Source organism: Amblyomma mixtum, chromosome 1, assembly GCF_055824585.1.
Source record: "Amblyomma mixtum isolate Tamu chromosome 1, ASM5582458v1, whole genome shotgun sequence".
NCBI lineage: Eukaryota > Metazoa > Arthropoda > Arachnida > Ixodida > Ixodidae > Amblyomma > Amblyomma mixtum.
Window position 1 is genome coordinate 316,649,298 of NC_143012.1, and position 16,159 is coordinate 316,665,456.

General features: G+C 47.3%; 1 protein-coding gene across 1 annotated transcript in view; it reads left to right on the plus strand.

Annotated features, from left to right (window-relative positions):
* Positions 1 to 208: 208 nt before the first annotated feature.
* The window catches only part of LOC149372563 (uncharacterized), a 56,091-nt gene continuing 40,140 nt past the window's right edge, over positions 209 to 16,159 (plus strand). Inside the window, exons 1-6 of the mRNA XM_089582210.1 lie at positions 209 to 376; positions 3,932 to 4,084; positions 4,778 to 4,980; positions 6,635 to 6,826; positions 13,407 to 13,497; positions 14,060 to 16,142. Coding sequence (XP_089438336.1) covers positions 209 to 376; positions 3,932 to 4,084; positions 4,778 to 4,980; positions 6,635 to 6,826; positions 13,407 to 13,497; positions 14,060 to 16,142 — 2,890 coding nt within the window. The remainder of the gene's footprint in view (positions 377 to 3,931; positions 4,085 to 4,777; positions 4,981 to 6,634; positions 6,827 to 13,406; positions 13,498 to 14,059; positions 16,143 to 16,159) is intronic.

A 16,159-nucleotide genomic window follows, 5' to 3' on the forward strand; every position in this document is an offset into this window, starting at 1 on the left:
TCGGCTGAGGGGGCCGTACGAAGAGACAAGGCTCCACGCGGACTGTGACCAAAGACAAACAAGCAAATAGCCAATACATCAATTCGAAACCGAAACTAAAACGAATGGATACAACAACCCATAGAGCTATTCAACAACCGGCGCGCGTAGCGGCTCTTGCCATAGCGATTAATGGCGGCGTTTGTGCAGCGGGCACGCGGCTGCCGCCATGGCGTCGTTGCTGTCCACCGGTGGCAGCGGCGGCGGCGGCCAGCGGAACGGGCTGGTCGTGTTCGTCGAGGGCCAAGCGTTTCAAGTCGACCGTCCGCTGCTCACCAAGCACAGCCAATTCTTCAAAAAGACGCTTGAGAAGCAGGAGAACCGCAACAAGCACAAGGTAGGCTACTTCTACTGCTGCCAAGAGTAGGAGACTACGCTTAGTTTCGTTTTCAACTACTTGGCAGGAGAACAACTGATGTTTAAAAAATAATCATTCGGGCGCATGCATGAACCCCGAGAGGCTACGGTGATGGCCGAATTTGTTATGGCACCGGGGGACGAAACTGCTTTGTTTTTCCCAGTGTTGCTTCAAATCCACCTCGGGGATTGATTTTTTTTTTCTAGTTACCGTTTCTATGACAACGATATGACGCTCCAGTTCACAGCAGTTGGCGCTGATGTCTGGATTGGCTGGACAGAAGAGTATATGTAGGAAGTTGTCTACCCGTGCTGCTGGCGCACTCGACTGATGACCCTTTCCTCGTCCCTGTGTAGAGATACTTGCTCTTGGCCGCAGAAGGGTTGCTCCTATGTCACTGCGGTGTCACTATACTATTGCAACAATTGACAGGACAATGTGTAAAGCATGCTTGACCGTCAGCTGTTTGGCGAGAGTATTGGCGCAAGCGCTTAACTACTTCGCCCATGCATGACTGGCACGGAGGACTCCATTAACTCGTTCCTGGTTCATTACTGTATCCAGCCAGATTACGTAATTATAAGCAAAAAATATTTTCTCCTAACGTTGTTTGTTAGGGAACCACGCTGTAGGCTTTGAAGGAGTACAGAGCCTTTTTACATATCAGCCTCAAGTCTGGCATTCAGGGCAAGTGCTCAGGTCCAAAATATGTTTTCTGCAGTTAGCCTCCAAGTATAGAGTTCGCATAGAGAAAAATTTCCTCACACCAATGGGCATGTGCAGTACATGTTATGCAGGGAGCAGATAAGCGATGGTCATTAATTCTTAACGGAGTGGATTCCGATGGAAGGCAAACATATCGGGCGGATTCGGAGTTCCAGGTCAGGGTACGAGCTCAGAGAGAACTTTTCTGGATGAGGGTGGCTGTGGTTGGCACCGCTCAGGGTTAGTTGGGGGCCAATGGGAGAGCCTTTTTGTCCTGCAGTGGACGTAGTTTGGTTGATGGCGATTATCATTAAAGCAAAATTACAATCTCCAGCCATCATACAGGCACGTTGTGATGGCAAATAAGTTTCGCGACCTTGTTGTGTAGGTAAGCAGTCTGAGCAAATGAGGACGGGGACATCACTCGATTCTCTAGTGTTTTTAAAAGGGGACGGTGAGCTTGCATGCACGTCGACCGCTGAGCTGTCGAAGACGTTGGTTTTTCTTGCTTGACGCGCTGCAGGTTGCTTGTTTGGGTTTCGCCCGCTGGTGCTTTGCGTCCACGTTTGAGAAGGAGCAGGTACCCGCCCTTATTACTTTTTCTGGACAACGTTTAGGTGAAATTTTACCTCGCTTAGAGCACTACCTGCCAAAACATGAAATACACTCTTGACAACACGATGTCGTCACGCTGAGCAAAATTCAGTTTACTTGCATCATAAAGGCTTTCAAAATGAAGAGGTTCTCTCTGTGGCCCTAAAATGCAGTCGCCGGACAGGACATACATTATACATGCGTAAAACGTCTACCCTGGATCGAGTCGTTCTTCAGTAACACTCGTTTCTTGTCTTTGAGAAAAACGGAGCGCCAGAGATGCCAGACCATGGAAGATAGGCAGAAAAAGTGCTTACTCACAATTACCTCTTTCACCTCTTCATCTGCGGTCGTCGTGAACCTCTTTCGCAACGTGTTTTCTAAACGAGTCGAAACTTCATGAAAGAAAATGAAAATTTTCGCTTTCGAGCGCTGCTAGTTTCTTTTTGTATATGTTTTTAGCTTTACGTGAATGAAGACAAGCTGATGGGTTGAACGCAGATGTCTGTATCTTTCCCTGCCCCATATTGTTGTGTGATGTACCAGGTGCCCACAGAAGTTGTATTGCGATAGCGTTAAAGGTCCCGTCACGCAGAAAGTCTGGCATCAGCCTTGTCGGCGTTGTGAGCGAAAAATCACGGGCATGGCTCTGGCAGGTGGTGGCATGGCTCTGGCAGGTGGCAGGTGGTCTACCTAGGTCACGTGACCTTACGGCGTCATCACAACCTGCCCATCGTGGCAGGTGGTAGTTAACATGAAATTCACTCTTGACAACGCGATGTCATCACGCTGAGCAAAATTCAGTTTCCTTGCACCATAAAGGATTTCAATATGAAGAGGATCTCTCTGTGGGGAAGAGCAACTTTTGCCGCACATGGCCCACCACTGGGAGTACCTGCTATCGCAAGGCAGCGGTGCATCGCTTAACCGCTGCACCGCTGCGCCTGGAAGGGTATGAGGACTCCCAGGGATATATGAATGTGAAGTGGAAAATGACCTTCTGCATAGATGGGAATTAACCCATTACGCTATCGCGTTGTAACCTTAAGGCGGAGTCTAAGTGTCACCTTCATTTTTTTTCTCTTTGTTTGGAGCCAGGCATTTATGAAAAAAGGCTAAAACTGAATTTCTTCGCTGACATGACATTTTTTTTTTGAAGTTGTGTGCTAAAGGTCACGCTGAAAATTTAGAGCACAGCCTTCAAGCCATGCTTGCATGCTTGCATTGCCAAGAAATTGGTTATTTTTCTCTTAGTGTTCAGGAAGTTGTGTGGGCACCTTCACATATTAAATGCTTGTAAATATAGAACGCTGGTATATGTCACCCCTTTCATCGGGTGTCGCTCTTACGTTCTCCTTCACCTCGTGTCGTGAGAATGGTCTTCGTCTTCTCTTAAAGCAATCGGTGCATTCCTCGTAAATAAACAGTAATGCCTTCACCGTTTCTTGACAACTAAAGTTAAAAGCGAGACACTCCCTGTGGGACATCGTTACAGCTTCTGGTCAGAAGACTTGAAGCAGTAATTCCGCTGGATGGCCGAAAGTAAAGCTAGTCAAAAAAGCCCCTCATCCCTGAAGAAAAGTAGTTCAGGAGCGTAAATTGCTGGGCTAGTTGGTTCATAATGTTGTCAGGGTGGAACCAGCGGAACACAGACGCAGGACAAGAAAAAGGAGGAACAACGTTCAATTCAGGCACTGGAAGCAATTTAGCCTTGCATGTTAAGGTATGCAAAGGATGTTCTCTTTTGCTTCACCGCACGAGCATTATCGGTCGGGGGAGAACAAGACGCGAGCGTGAAATTCTGGAAGCGTTTCTAATCAGAAAAAAACAAGCAGATGTGTGTCAGCGATCCCTCGGTTTTTATCACGGATAAAGAATATAATTTTCTTTTATCTTAATGCAGTCGATCCCATCGTCCAGAGTGTGCGCTTGCGCGGGGAAACATTTAAATGTGGCGGTTTTCTTGGCAATAAATCAGTTGCAAGTAAACCAGAGGTGTGGTGTGTGTTCCTCCTTTTTCCTTGTCCTGCGTCTGTGTTCCGCTGGTTCCACCCTGACAACCCAAAAGAAAAAACTGTTCGAAGGTTTTCTAACGATTGAAACAAGGTTTTTATTGCAGTAAGATATGATCAAAACGTGCACGTTGTCCGCCTCCCACTGGACATGGTTCACCGAGCACTGAAGCCGATACGCTGTGATTGGTCGACCTTACAAAGAACGTCTCGCTCTTTCCAGCTAAAATTGTCGGGCGTTTCAGCAGCGACTTTTGCCGTGCTACTCAAGTACATGAACACGGGCGAGTTGGACGTGACGCCGGAAAATGTGCACGACGTATTCAACGCGGCCTTCCGTCTCCACATGTCGGATGTCGTTAAGCACTGTATTCAGGTGAGATTGCCAATTTGATCGCTATTTGACGCGGAGTGCTGCTTTACGTGGGGCTGCTGCTTTACGCTGTAGCGTTTAGGGCTTTGGTATGCGATGAATCTCTCTGAAACCAGGGAGACACGTGGTCTAGCTGTAACACATTGTGCTGATTGACGCATGATTGCTATAGGCGCTGGTGGTACATTGTAAAAACAAAGTAACATAAATGAGCGCTGTGTGTGTGTCCACTCGTTTTGTGTCCTTGTCGTGTGTTGCGCTACAACGAGGGTTTTACAAACGAGCCCCTCGTGTCCCCGATTTCTATCATTTAAAGCTATAGCCACGTGGGCAGAACTGTGCATTATGAGTGGGGAGATTGCGTCCCTCCCAGTCGAAAAACACAATCAAAATTATCTATCGTCACAACACGTTTCATGTTTGTGTACTGTTTGTGTTCACGAACTTTTAACAACAGAAATTTCAGTAGTAACTACAAAAAAAGAACTGCAGAGCTACAGATTGCAGAAAAGTAGTACAGAAAAATATTTTAAAGAAAGCAAACATCTCTTGTTAACACAAAACGACATAACATTTTGCGGTATTTTTGACAGGGCTCTGTTGTTGTTTTTTCTCGACTGGACTCTCGTCCGTCGTTCGTCCAGCCATCCTTTGCTCTCTCTCGTTCTCCTTCTTTCCCCCCTCCTCCTGTTGCAGATGGAGACGGAGACGACGCCGACGGGGCAGCAGATTCTCATGTTCTCAGCGGCGCGGCGACTCAACATGGCCGAAGAGGAGCGCCGCGCGTACCAGTTCCTCACGGCGCACTTCATGTCGGTGGCGGCTACCAGGGAGTTCCTCGAGCTCGACGCGGAGGACGTCGTCCGCCTCCTGTCCGCAGAAACCCTCGGATGCCATTGGTGAGGCGACCAGTCGCCTGACGTCGTTGGTCACGCCCTTACCAAACCGCCCGCTAAATTCCCCGAGAAAACACAAAGCTACTTGGTGATTTGGTTAAATTCGTATTAACGCGATAGTCTTAACGGTGCCGTGTCCAGAAAAGTCGGCGTCGTCTTTGGTGTCGGCGTCAGCGTCGTTGGCTGTGAGCAAAAAATGAGCGAAAAAATTCCCAAAAAGCAACCTAGGTGGCAGGTGATCCATCTAGGTCACGTGATCTTGTGACGTCATCCCAACCTGCCCACCGGATTGTGTGCAAACTGCCCACGGTGGCAGGTGTCAGTTCAAGAGGGATCTCTCAAGCCTCATCGGTGGCAGCGCCTGTCATCGCAGAGTATTGGCGCACCGCTGCTACAGGAGTGATGTGAGGACTCCCAGGGATTTACGAATGTAAAGTAGAGAATGACGAATTCCGCATCTGTGGGCATAAATCCATTAGCGCTACTGTGTCGTAATCTTAGTCTCCCATTTAGAAAAACCGGTGTCGGCGCTGTCGCTGTTGTAGCACGAAAATACCCTAGGAAGCTAAGAAACTAAAAAGTGAGATATATTAGTGCAAAAGCATTCGCAAACGACTTAGAATCGTTTAAATATACAAAGCGAAATAATTGCAGCGCAAAGTAAATTTCGGTGAATTAGGTGAGAATCGCACCCAGAACCCCGGGGGTTGCGAGACGAGAAAGTTATATACCCACAGGCCAGGAAGGCTCGTTGGTTCAAGCTGAATAAAAGTGGAGCTAATGAATGCGTTGTGGTCCTTGACCTAGTGAAGTCTTTTACTGACATGTATTGATGTGTACGTGAGTAATTATGATTATGGCAATTATAAATTAGGTAATTATGCGAAATTGAAGGTTATGGCATTCCAGGCATGGGCAGTATCGAAGATACATGTAACTTCGACACTACCTTTCCATACTTTTTGTGTATCGGTGTCAGGTATCGCTTGCCAGAAATTAACGTATCGGAGTATCGGTATCATGTATTTCAACGATACCAGATACTCAACAAAAAGTTGCCGCTGGCGTTGAGGCTGCTGTGAGTCAGACTTTGGGCAGGCGGCTCTCGCTCAGGCGGTAGCACAAGATGGGAGGAATTAGGAAAAGACGATGCCAGTGCCATTGACCGGTCAATCGTTTTAATTCCTATGGTCGTTGTTTGCCAGGTACACGACGTATATCTGTTGCGCTTCAGCACACTCGTCAATAAGGGCATAACTGGACACTAAGCGCATAATGCAAAGTTCCACATAGCGCAATTTGTTCGCGCTACCCCTGAAAGTATACGCGGTTCTTAGCGTCCACGTATTTTATGGCTATTAGGTGCATTAAAGAAGCACGGACGGCTTGCCTTGAACATAAATGATCAACTTACAGTGATAATGAGGCAATGTAACACGTGAACACTAAGTAGTTTACTAACGAATACTATTAAGCTGCGAGGCGTTTTCATGTCGAAAGGCTTCGCGATGCCTTTATACTGATCGAGGCGAAATGCATCTCTCCGGTAGCTGTGGTTTCAGTGTCGTTGCTGTACTGATGGAAATCGTACAGTGCGGTTAGGGGTGGGCAATGTGTTACTGCGTCCGCCAACTTGAGCGCGCCTGTGCCCGTCCAGCGAAGAGGAGGTGTTCGAGGCGGCGATGCGGTGGCTCAACCACTCGCCCGAGGACCGGACCGTGCACTGCGACAAGCTCCTGGCCGCGGTGCGTTTCAACCACATGAACCTGAGCGAGCTGCACCACTGCCTCGAGATACCGGGTGTGACCGAGTTGGAGCCCGTCAAGAAGACCGTCCTCGACGCCATCTAGTGAGTAGGCTTAACCCCAGGAGGAGTTACGGAGGTGGGTGAAAGGGAAGGTGGTTTGGGGAGCGGCCGGTGCACCCTTATGCATCCCCGCTCCACATATTTGTAAACCGCGCTGGCGGCCATTGATACCGCCAGCTGTTACAATGCGGACCAAATGCAGCTATGAAGCAAAATGGAGTTAATATGGTGTGTCCTTTTCTGCAAGCATTCTCGGCAGTATTTCACGATGGCACCTCAGAAGACTAGTACAACTTCGCACTTTACCTCACTGCATTCCACCTGTGCCGACCCTCTTGTGTTGTCCCATCAACTGCGCGTACTTTCAGAACGCCGTTTCTTAAACTGTGTGTGGTATTGCGATCATTTTTTTCTCGAGGGAGAGGGAGAGAGAGAAATGGAATATGTGCTGGTCGCTCAGCGTTTCGTTTTATTTCAGCACAACTATCTGCTCTTTTGAACATCTGATAGAGAAAAAAAAAGACAACGAATTCGTCCGTCTTGAAGCAGCCCTGTTGAACATCCTGCTGATTTTAAGTGCATTCTAAAGGCGACTGCACAAAGCTAAGCACGCACTCAAGAAAGCGAAAATAAAAAGGACCAGTGCTGGAGGTGCGGTACGTATACTAGCGTGATCAAAAACGACCCCCCCCCCCCCCCCCCATCCCTCCCCAGCGCATGTATGCGGTCGCCACCTGAAAAAGTGAAAAAGGATGCAGCGATGTCGAGACCGAAGCAGTGCTTCGTCAAGTCGCGACTGCATGCAGTGCGGCTTGGTTCTGATCGAATTGGGGAGGGGGTCTCTTCCTATTTCTTACCGCGGCATGTTCGTTGTGGCACAGTGCATGCAATGAAGGTAGTTACGACGTGAGCCCTGCACAATGTCCGCCACGCGAACTGTCAAAGATCTGTTGCGTGATGTGCCATGATGATGTGCGTGATGTGTCAGTTCAGCAATATAAGATAGGTCAGACCTAACACGCGCTCACAAATTATTTTGTGTAAGACATGAAACGTGTAGACATCGGGAAAAATCAAGCAGGCTGCATAGAAGTGCGTTTCGCCTCGGTAAAATGCAAGAATTTCCTGCGAAAACGGAGGGCAAGCTGATAAGAACGTGTGCACTTCCCGCCAAAACAAAAGCCGCTGTTTTGCATGCGGTCCTATATTTAATAAAATTAAAGCTCTGTATAGCCGTAGAGATAGTTAAAAAGAGAAATATGTGAGACACATCATAATCATAAAAACAGCGACACGTGCGTGATCACTCCTTCTGTTTCTATCCATTGCTGTGAAATTATTACCAGGATTCCTACCAGTAACGCATTCTTTATCTTGTGAAAGCGCATGCGCTCCTGGTTGTAGACTGAGTGCATACAATTCATGTCTTTTGCAATAAATTTTCAGTTGTTAGTAGTGCTTGGTCCTTCCTTCTTCGTTCCTTGTCGCGGAGCTGTGTTTGTAGTCAAAGTTTGAATAAGGCGCGCCGTAGTTTTGTTCGGCAGTTGTTTAAAAAACAGGGCTCACTCCGATGACGTACAGCATGCTGCAGCGATCGGTTTCACGCGGGATAGAGGGCTCAACACCGCGACTAGATACATCAGTGTGGCAGTGTTAGAGCGCCACGGAGGCGCTCAGGGAGATTGAATCCCTGCCTTTAATTTATTCGCGGCCACCAGTAGCAAAGGTAATCTTCCAGTGCATATGACGTCATGGTCACAGAGTTAGACTAGCTCCGTTTCGCTTTCAGCACCCCGTAGTGGAGATCAGCGTTGCGTCTTTTGGCAACTACAACTAATAAACTCAGTATACACTGTAATCAGAAAGGAGTAAAAGTAAAGGAGTACTCCCATATAGGCGCATTTGTGTTTAGAGTGTGGTATGAAATCGCCTAAAAGGGAATAAGCTGTCTTATAAGGGAGTGCGCTTACACCCCTTATAAGGAAGTGTGCTAGAAAACAGCTTACACCTTTTTTACTCCCATATAGGCGCCTTCGTGTTTAGAGTGTGGTATGAAATCGCCTAAAAGGGAATAAGCTGTCTTATAAGGGAGTGCGCTTACACCCCTTATAAGGAAGTGTGCTAGAAAACAGCTTACACCTTTTTTACTCCCATATAGGCGCATTCGTGTTTAGAGTGTGGTATGAAATCGCCTAAAAGGGAATAAGCTGTCTTATAAGGGAGTGCGCTTACACCCCTTATAAGGAAGTGTGCTAGAAAACAGCTTACACCTTTTTTACTCCCATATAGGCGCCTTCGTGTTTAGAGTGTGGTATGAAATCGCCTAAAAGGGAATAAGCTGTCTTATAAGGGAGTGCGCTTACACCCCTTATAAGGAAGTGTGCTAGAAAACAGCTTACACCTTTTTTACTCCCATATAGGCGCCTTCGTGTTTAGAGTGTGGTATGAAATCGCCTAAAAGGGAATAAGCTGTCTTATAAGGGAGTGCGCTTACACCCCTTATAAGGAAGTGTGCTAGAAAACAGCTTACACCTTTTTTACTCCCATATAGGCGCATTCGTGTTTAGAGTGTGGTATGAAATCGCCTAAAAGGGAATAAGCTGTCTTATAAGGGAGTGCGCTTACACCCCTTATAAGGAAGTGTGCTAGAAAACAGCTTACACCTTTTTTACTCCCATATAGGCGCCTTCGTGTTTAGAGTGTGGTATGAAATCGCCTAAAAGGGAATAAGCTGTCTTATAAGGGAGTGCGCTTACACCCCTTATAAGGAAGTGTGCTAGAAAACAGCTTACACCTTTTTTACTCCCATATAGGCGCATTCGTGTTTAGAGTGTGGTATGAAATCGCCTAAAAGGGAATAAGCTGTCTTATAAGGGAGTGCGCTTACACCCCTTATAAGGAAGTGTGCTAGAAAACAGCTTACACCTTTTTTACTCCCATATAGGCGCCTTCGTGTTTAGAGTGTGGTATGAAATCGCCTAAAAGGGAATAAGCTGTCTTATAAGGGAGTGCGCTTACACCCCTTATAAGGAAGTGTGCTAGAAAACAGCTTACACCTTTTTTACTCCCATATAGGCGCCTTCGTGTTTAGAGTGTGGTATGAAATCGCCTGAAAGGGAATAAGCTGTCTTATAAGAGAGTGCTCTTACACCCCTTATAAGGAAGTGTGCTAGAAAACAGCTTACACCTTTTTTACTCCCATATAGGCGCATTCGTGTTTAGAGTGTGGTATGAAATCGCCTAAAAGGGAATAAGCTGTCTTATAAGGGAGTGCGCTTACACCCCTTATAAGGAAGTGTGCTAGAAAACAGCTTACACCTTTTTTACTCCCATATAGGCGCCTTCGTGTTTAGAGTGTGGTATGAAATCGCCTAAAAGGGAATAAGCTGTCTTATAAGGGAGTGCGCTTACACCCCTTATAAGGAAGTGTGCTAGAAAACAGCTTACACCTTTTTTACTCCCATATAGGCGCCTTCGTGTTTAGAGTGTGGTATGAAATCGCCTAAAAGGGAATAAGCTGTCTTATAAGGGAGTGCGCTTACACCCCTTATAAGGAAGTGTGCTAGAAAACAGCTTACACCTTTTTTACTCCCATATAGGCGCATTCGTGTTTAGAGTGTGGTATGAAATCGCCTAAAAGGGAATAAGCTGTCTTATAAGGGAGTGCGCTTACACCCCTTATAAGGAAGTGTGCTAGAAAACAGCTTACACCTTTTTTACTCCCATATAGGCGCCTTCGTGTTTAGAGTGTGGTATGAAATCGCCTAAAAGGGAATAAGCTGTCTTATAAGGGAGTGCGCTTACACCCCTTATAAGGAAGTGTGCTAGAAAACAGCTTACACCTTTTTTACTCCCATATAGGCGCCTTCGTGTTTAGAGTGTGGTATGAAATCGCCTAAAAGGGAATAAGCTGTCTTATAAGGGAGTGCGCTTACACCCCTTATAAGGAAGTGTGCTAGAAAACAGCTTACACCTTTTTTACTCCCATATAGGCGCATTCGTGTTTAGAGTGTGGTATGAAATCGCCTAAAAGGGAATAAGCTGTCTTATAAGGGAGTGCGCTTACACCCCTTATAAGGAAGTGTGCTAGAAAACAGCTTACACCTTTTTTACTCCCATATAGGCGCCTTCGTGTTTAGAGTGTGGTATGAAATCGCCTAAAAAGGGAATAAGCTGTCTTATAAGGGAGTGCGCTTACACCCCTTATAAGGAAGTGTGCTAGAAAACAGCTTACACCTTTTTTACTCCCATATAGGCGCCTTCGTGTTTAGAGTGTGGTATGAAATCGCCTAAAAGGGAATAAGCTGTCTTATAAGGGAGTGCGCTTACACCCCTTATAAGGAAGTGTGCTAGAAAACAGCTTACACCTTTTTTACTCCCATATAGGCGCCTTCGTGTTTAGAGTGTGGTATGAAATCGCCTAAAAAGGGAATAAGCTGTCTTATAAGGAAGTGCGCTTACACCCCTTATAAGGAAGTGTGCTAGAAAACAGCTTACACCTTTTTTACTCCCATATAGGCGCCTTCGTGTTTAGAGTGTGGTATGAAATCGCCTAAAAGGGAATAAGCTGTCTTATAAGGGAGTGCGCTTACACCCCTTATAAGGAAGTGTGCTAGAAAACAGCTTACACCTTTTTTACTCCCATATAGGCGCCTTCGTGTTTAGAGTGTGGTATGAAATCGCCTAAAAAAGGGAATAAGCTGTCTTATAAGGGAGTGCGCTTACACCCCTTATAAGGAAGTGTGCTAGAAAACAGCTTACACCTTTTTTACTCCAATATAGGCGCCTTCGTGTTTAGAGTGTGGTATGAAATCGCCTAAAAGGGAATAAGCTGTCTTATAAGGGAGTGCGCTTACACCCCTTATAAGGAAGTGTGCTAGAAAACAGCTTACACCTTTTTTACTCCCATATAGGCGCCTTCGTGTTTAGAGTGTGGTATGAAATCGCCTAAAAGGGAATAAGCTGTCTTATAAGGGAGTGCGCTTACACCCCTTATAAGGAAGTGTGCTAGAAAACAGCTTACACCTTTTTTACTCCCATATAGGCGCCTTCGTGTTTAGAGTGTGGTATGAAATCGCCTAAAAGGGAATAAGCTGTCTTATAAGGGAGTGCGCTTACACCCCTTATAAGGAAGTGTGCTAGAAAACAGCTTACACCTTTTTTACTCCCATATAGGCGCCTTCGTGTTTAGAGTGTGGTATGAAATCGCCTAAAAGGGAATAAGCTGTCTTATAAGGGAGTGCGCTTACACCCCTTATAAGGAAGTGTGCTAGAAAACAGCTTACACCTTTTTTACTCCCATATAGGCGCCTTCGTGTTTAGAGTGTGGTATGAAATCGCCTAAAAGGGAATAAGCTGTCTTATAAGGGAGTGCGCTTACACCCCTTATAAGGAAGTGTGCTAGAAAACAGCTTACACCTTTTTTACTCCCATATAGGCGCCTTCGTGTTTAGAGTGTGGTATGAAATCGCCTAAAAGGGAATAAGCTGTCTTATAAGGGAGTGCGCTTACACCCCTTATAAGGAAGTGTGCTAGAAAACAGCTTACACCTTTTTTACTCCCATATAGGCGCATTCGTGTTTAGAGTGTGGTATGAAATCGCCTAAAAGGGAATAAGCTGTCTTATAAGGGAGTGCGCTTACACCCCTTATAAGGAAGTGTGCTAGAAAACAGCTTACACCTTTTTTACTCCCATATAGGCGCCTTCGTGTTTAGAGTGTGGTATGAAATCGCCTAAAAGGGAATAAGCTGTCTTATAAGGGAGTGCGCTTACACCCCTTATAAGGAAGTGTGCTAGAAAACAGCTTACACCTTTTTTACTCCCATATAGGCGCATTCGTGTTTAGAGTGTGGTATGAAATCGCCTAAAAAGGGAATAAGCTGTCTTATAAGGGAGTGCGCTTACACCCCTTATAAGGAAGTGTGCTAGAAAACAGCTTACACCATTTTTACTCCCATATAGGCGCCTTCGTGTTTAGAGTGTGGTATGAAATCGCACCACAACCCCCTGTCAGCACTTCACTGTTTCACGATGAAATCCAAGGTTTGACGAAATCTCGTCTGGTCGGGTGAATACATGTTAACGCACTTGCACTTGCTTGCAGCAACGCACTTGCTGACCATGCCGAAAGCGCGAAGCACAGTATCGCTTGGGAAGAGGCCGCAGTTATCGGCCGTGAGAAAAACTGGACGTCACGCCAATATCTGGAGTCCTTGTTTATACAGACAACAGATCACACGCTGAATCGTAACATCGGTAATCTGCCGCCCGCGTACGCTAGATGCCTGCGGCGATTAGTGCAGCGTACTTAAGCTCTATGTTAGAAATTTTTTCCTTCAGTGAACAAGGCGTCCGTGTGAAAGCCGAAACGTCTGTCATATTTTCACTGTTTCACGCGGTCATTAGTTTAGAACGAATATTCGCACAAGTAGCGAATATTCGTCAAAATATTCGACTCGTATTTCATCCGGCTCAATCATTATTCCATTCATATTCATTTTGATTTTCAGCGACACTATTCGTATTTTTTTCGGTTCTAAGAAAGTGATGTTCGCATACCCGTACTTAAAGGCAGTGAGTTTTGCACAAATACCAATCGTAGAGTCTTGTATTGTTTCGCAGCTCCTGGGTGGCCAACGAGAGTGGCTCCAAGGACATAGGCTTTGACAAGAAGAACTTACGGCAGTACTCACCACTTCAGGAATGCTCTAACGTAAGCACTGACATGTCCAGCTTTGCCTTTTTGCCTTTTATCTGGACTCATGATTCGGCTGCGCGTTGTGTACTTTGTGCGCTGTCACATTCGAGTCTTCTGATTCTTTCCTCTCGACGCCGGACCTAGACAATTTGTGCGTTGCACACAGTACGCGTCAAGAGCCGGCATAGGTTTTCTCCCGAAAGAAAAATAATTTAATTCCATAGCTTTAAAGTTTGGTAACAGCATGACGTTTTTCGAGTAATTTTTGTTACCTTGCAACAACTAGGCATAGTCGATAGATGATAAGTCGTTCACAAAAACCTGCTGTCTATTTACCCATCCGAAGTTAACATTTTCTGTAATGACTGTCGTTTGCCTTAGGTAAGGAATCAGTTGGTAACATGAGTTATAAAACTATATGTGCATTGCACAATCAGAACTTGTCTGCGCGATATTCAAATATACTATGAAAAAATTTTCGTTTTTCGTAAAAAGCAAATGCATTCACAGGAAATTATGTGCCTAAGTTTATGCTTGAGGGAAGCCCCTCTGTAATAGCAGCGTTCTTCTGACGTAGGTGTCAATAACCGCGGAGAACGACGATCTTCCATCCAACTCTGCGAGCATGATGCCGCACTCGGCGGATCCGACTAGCGGCACATACACCACGTCCGATCGATCTCTAGCCGACAGGCCAACCTATCGACCAGGCGGTGCTTTCTTGGTGCTCAAGGAACCGATCAAGTCCACTGCTAGCGCGAACACGCTAGGCGCCAGCCAGGGAGACGACAGGGAACACATGTCGACCAGCTTTATGGGTCCCGCTTTCCGCGGAAGCAGCAGCAGTTTCTTGCACGGCCAGAGTGGAGGCTCGGCGCAGAACATAGCGTGTGGCTTGGGCGACAGCTCTGGCTCGTTCATCGAGGAAGAGACTCAAGAACGCAGGATCGTCGAGTCACGGACTGAGGAAATACGCACGGTGCGCAGGATCCGCCGCACAAGGTCGCGCAACCAGGGCGCGACGACGCAGGCGCCGATGGCGATTGAGGAAACTGTATGGCACAGGACCGAGAGCGGCCAGAGGTCGGCGTCGTCGACAAGACAGGCAGGGCCACCGGCACAAGCTATCTGCGCGGCTCCGGTCACGGATCAGGAGTCAGTTTTTAGTAAAACAATGATGAGCGGACCCAGCAGAACGGTGAGCGAGAGCCAGTCGACGCTGCGCCAGACCGCTGAAGAGCACACGGAAACAGAACACATTAGCGAGCGGGCCCTAAGCACAAGCTACGCGTCGTCCCAGTTCTCCTTCGGTGAAGTAGCGTCCGCCGACCAGATGAGGCTCATCGAGGGGACGACGCCCGCGCCGGAGGACGCCTCGTCCGTCGCCTCTGCGCGCCCTTCGACTGTCTCGGTCGGCGAGATGGGTGCGTTTTCGGACAGAGCTGATTCGGCAGCGGCGAAAGCAGTGAGCAGCACGTCATCCATGTACAGCCTCCCAGCTGAAGAGCACGACTTGAACGCGGTCGCTCCTTGGAAACCTGCAGCCATCGATCCTTCGATGCGCAAAGAAAGCTGTGGATTTCAGAGCAAGGCGTCCGATGAGAAGGAGGGCTCTGAAAGGTCTTTTCCGGCTGTGTCGGCTGAAAGCATCGAGGTGTCTGATTACAAAACCATTTACGGCAAGTCTCAGAGCGAAGAAAGACAGGTGAAGGACGAGCTGGAGACCATAGATGAGACACCCACGGCTGTCTCAACTCACGAGGAATCGGTGCGCCCAGCCGAGGTTTCAGACAATGAAGACGAAGGACTTTGTGCAACCCATGCCGCTCAAGAGGCAAGACGAAAATCAAGCAGTGGCCTTCGAGGCGAACTGCCTCCGTTAGCGGTTCCGGGAACGACTGACACGCAAGTAATAGAATATGAGGCAAAACTTATGTCGCCTTCCGGCACCACTGCGGACAATATGGAAGCAAGAAAGGTTGCAGAGCCCGACTCTGGGACTGGAAAAAGTGCAATCACTGAAACCACATCTCGTGCAGACACGTTGAGTGACGCGCAGGTTTCAAAGGCTGCCGAAGACATGCTACTTCACCCGGCAGTTGAAGCCGCATTGAGTGAGGTCACGTCAGAAAAGGTGCCCACTGAGCAAAGCTCCACGCTGCCCACACAACCGAAATATATCGAGGTCCTCGAAACCAAAACGGTCGAAGAAACACTGTCTTTCGAGCAAAGGACGTTGAGGTCCTCGGAGGCCGAGAAAGCCGAAAAAAGCAAGGCTAGCGGTGAAACTGCTAGTGAAGCGACACTGCAACCCTCTGAAGCGATGAAAACTGGTACCGAGAAGGATATCGGAACTTCTGCAGGATCATCGCGTGCCCAAGAGGACAGAGGTAAAGAGCGCCCGGAGGCTGGCGTTTCCCAAGGAGATGGAAGTGGTACGATGCCAAGCGTGCCTGAAGCGCAAAAGCCGCCTAGTGCCGAAGAAACCACGGCGGATCCTGGGTACAAGCTTGCCTTTTTGCCGGTAAAGAGGGAGCAGGACGAACAAAAATCGGAAGGTGCGAGCCAAAGCGAAGAAGTACCTTATCTTGAGGTCGAGTCACCTGCTAGTTCAGACAGCGGTGCCCACGATAACACCAACATGCCGTTGCCCGACGCAAGTGAAAAAGGCGACGAA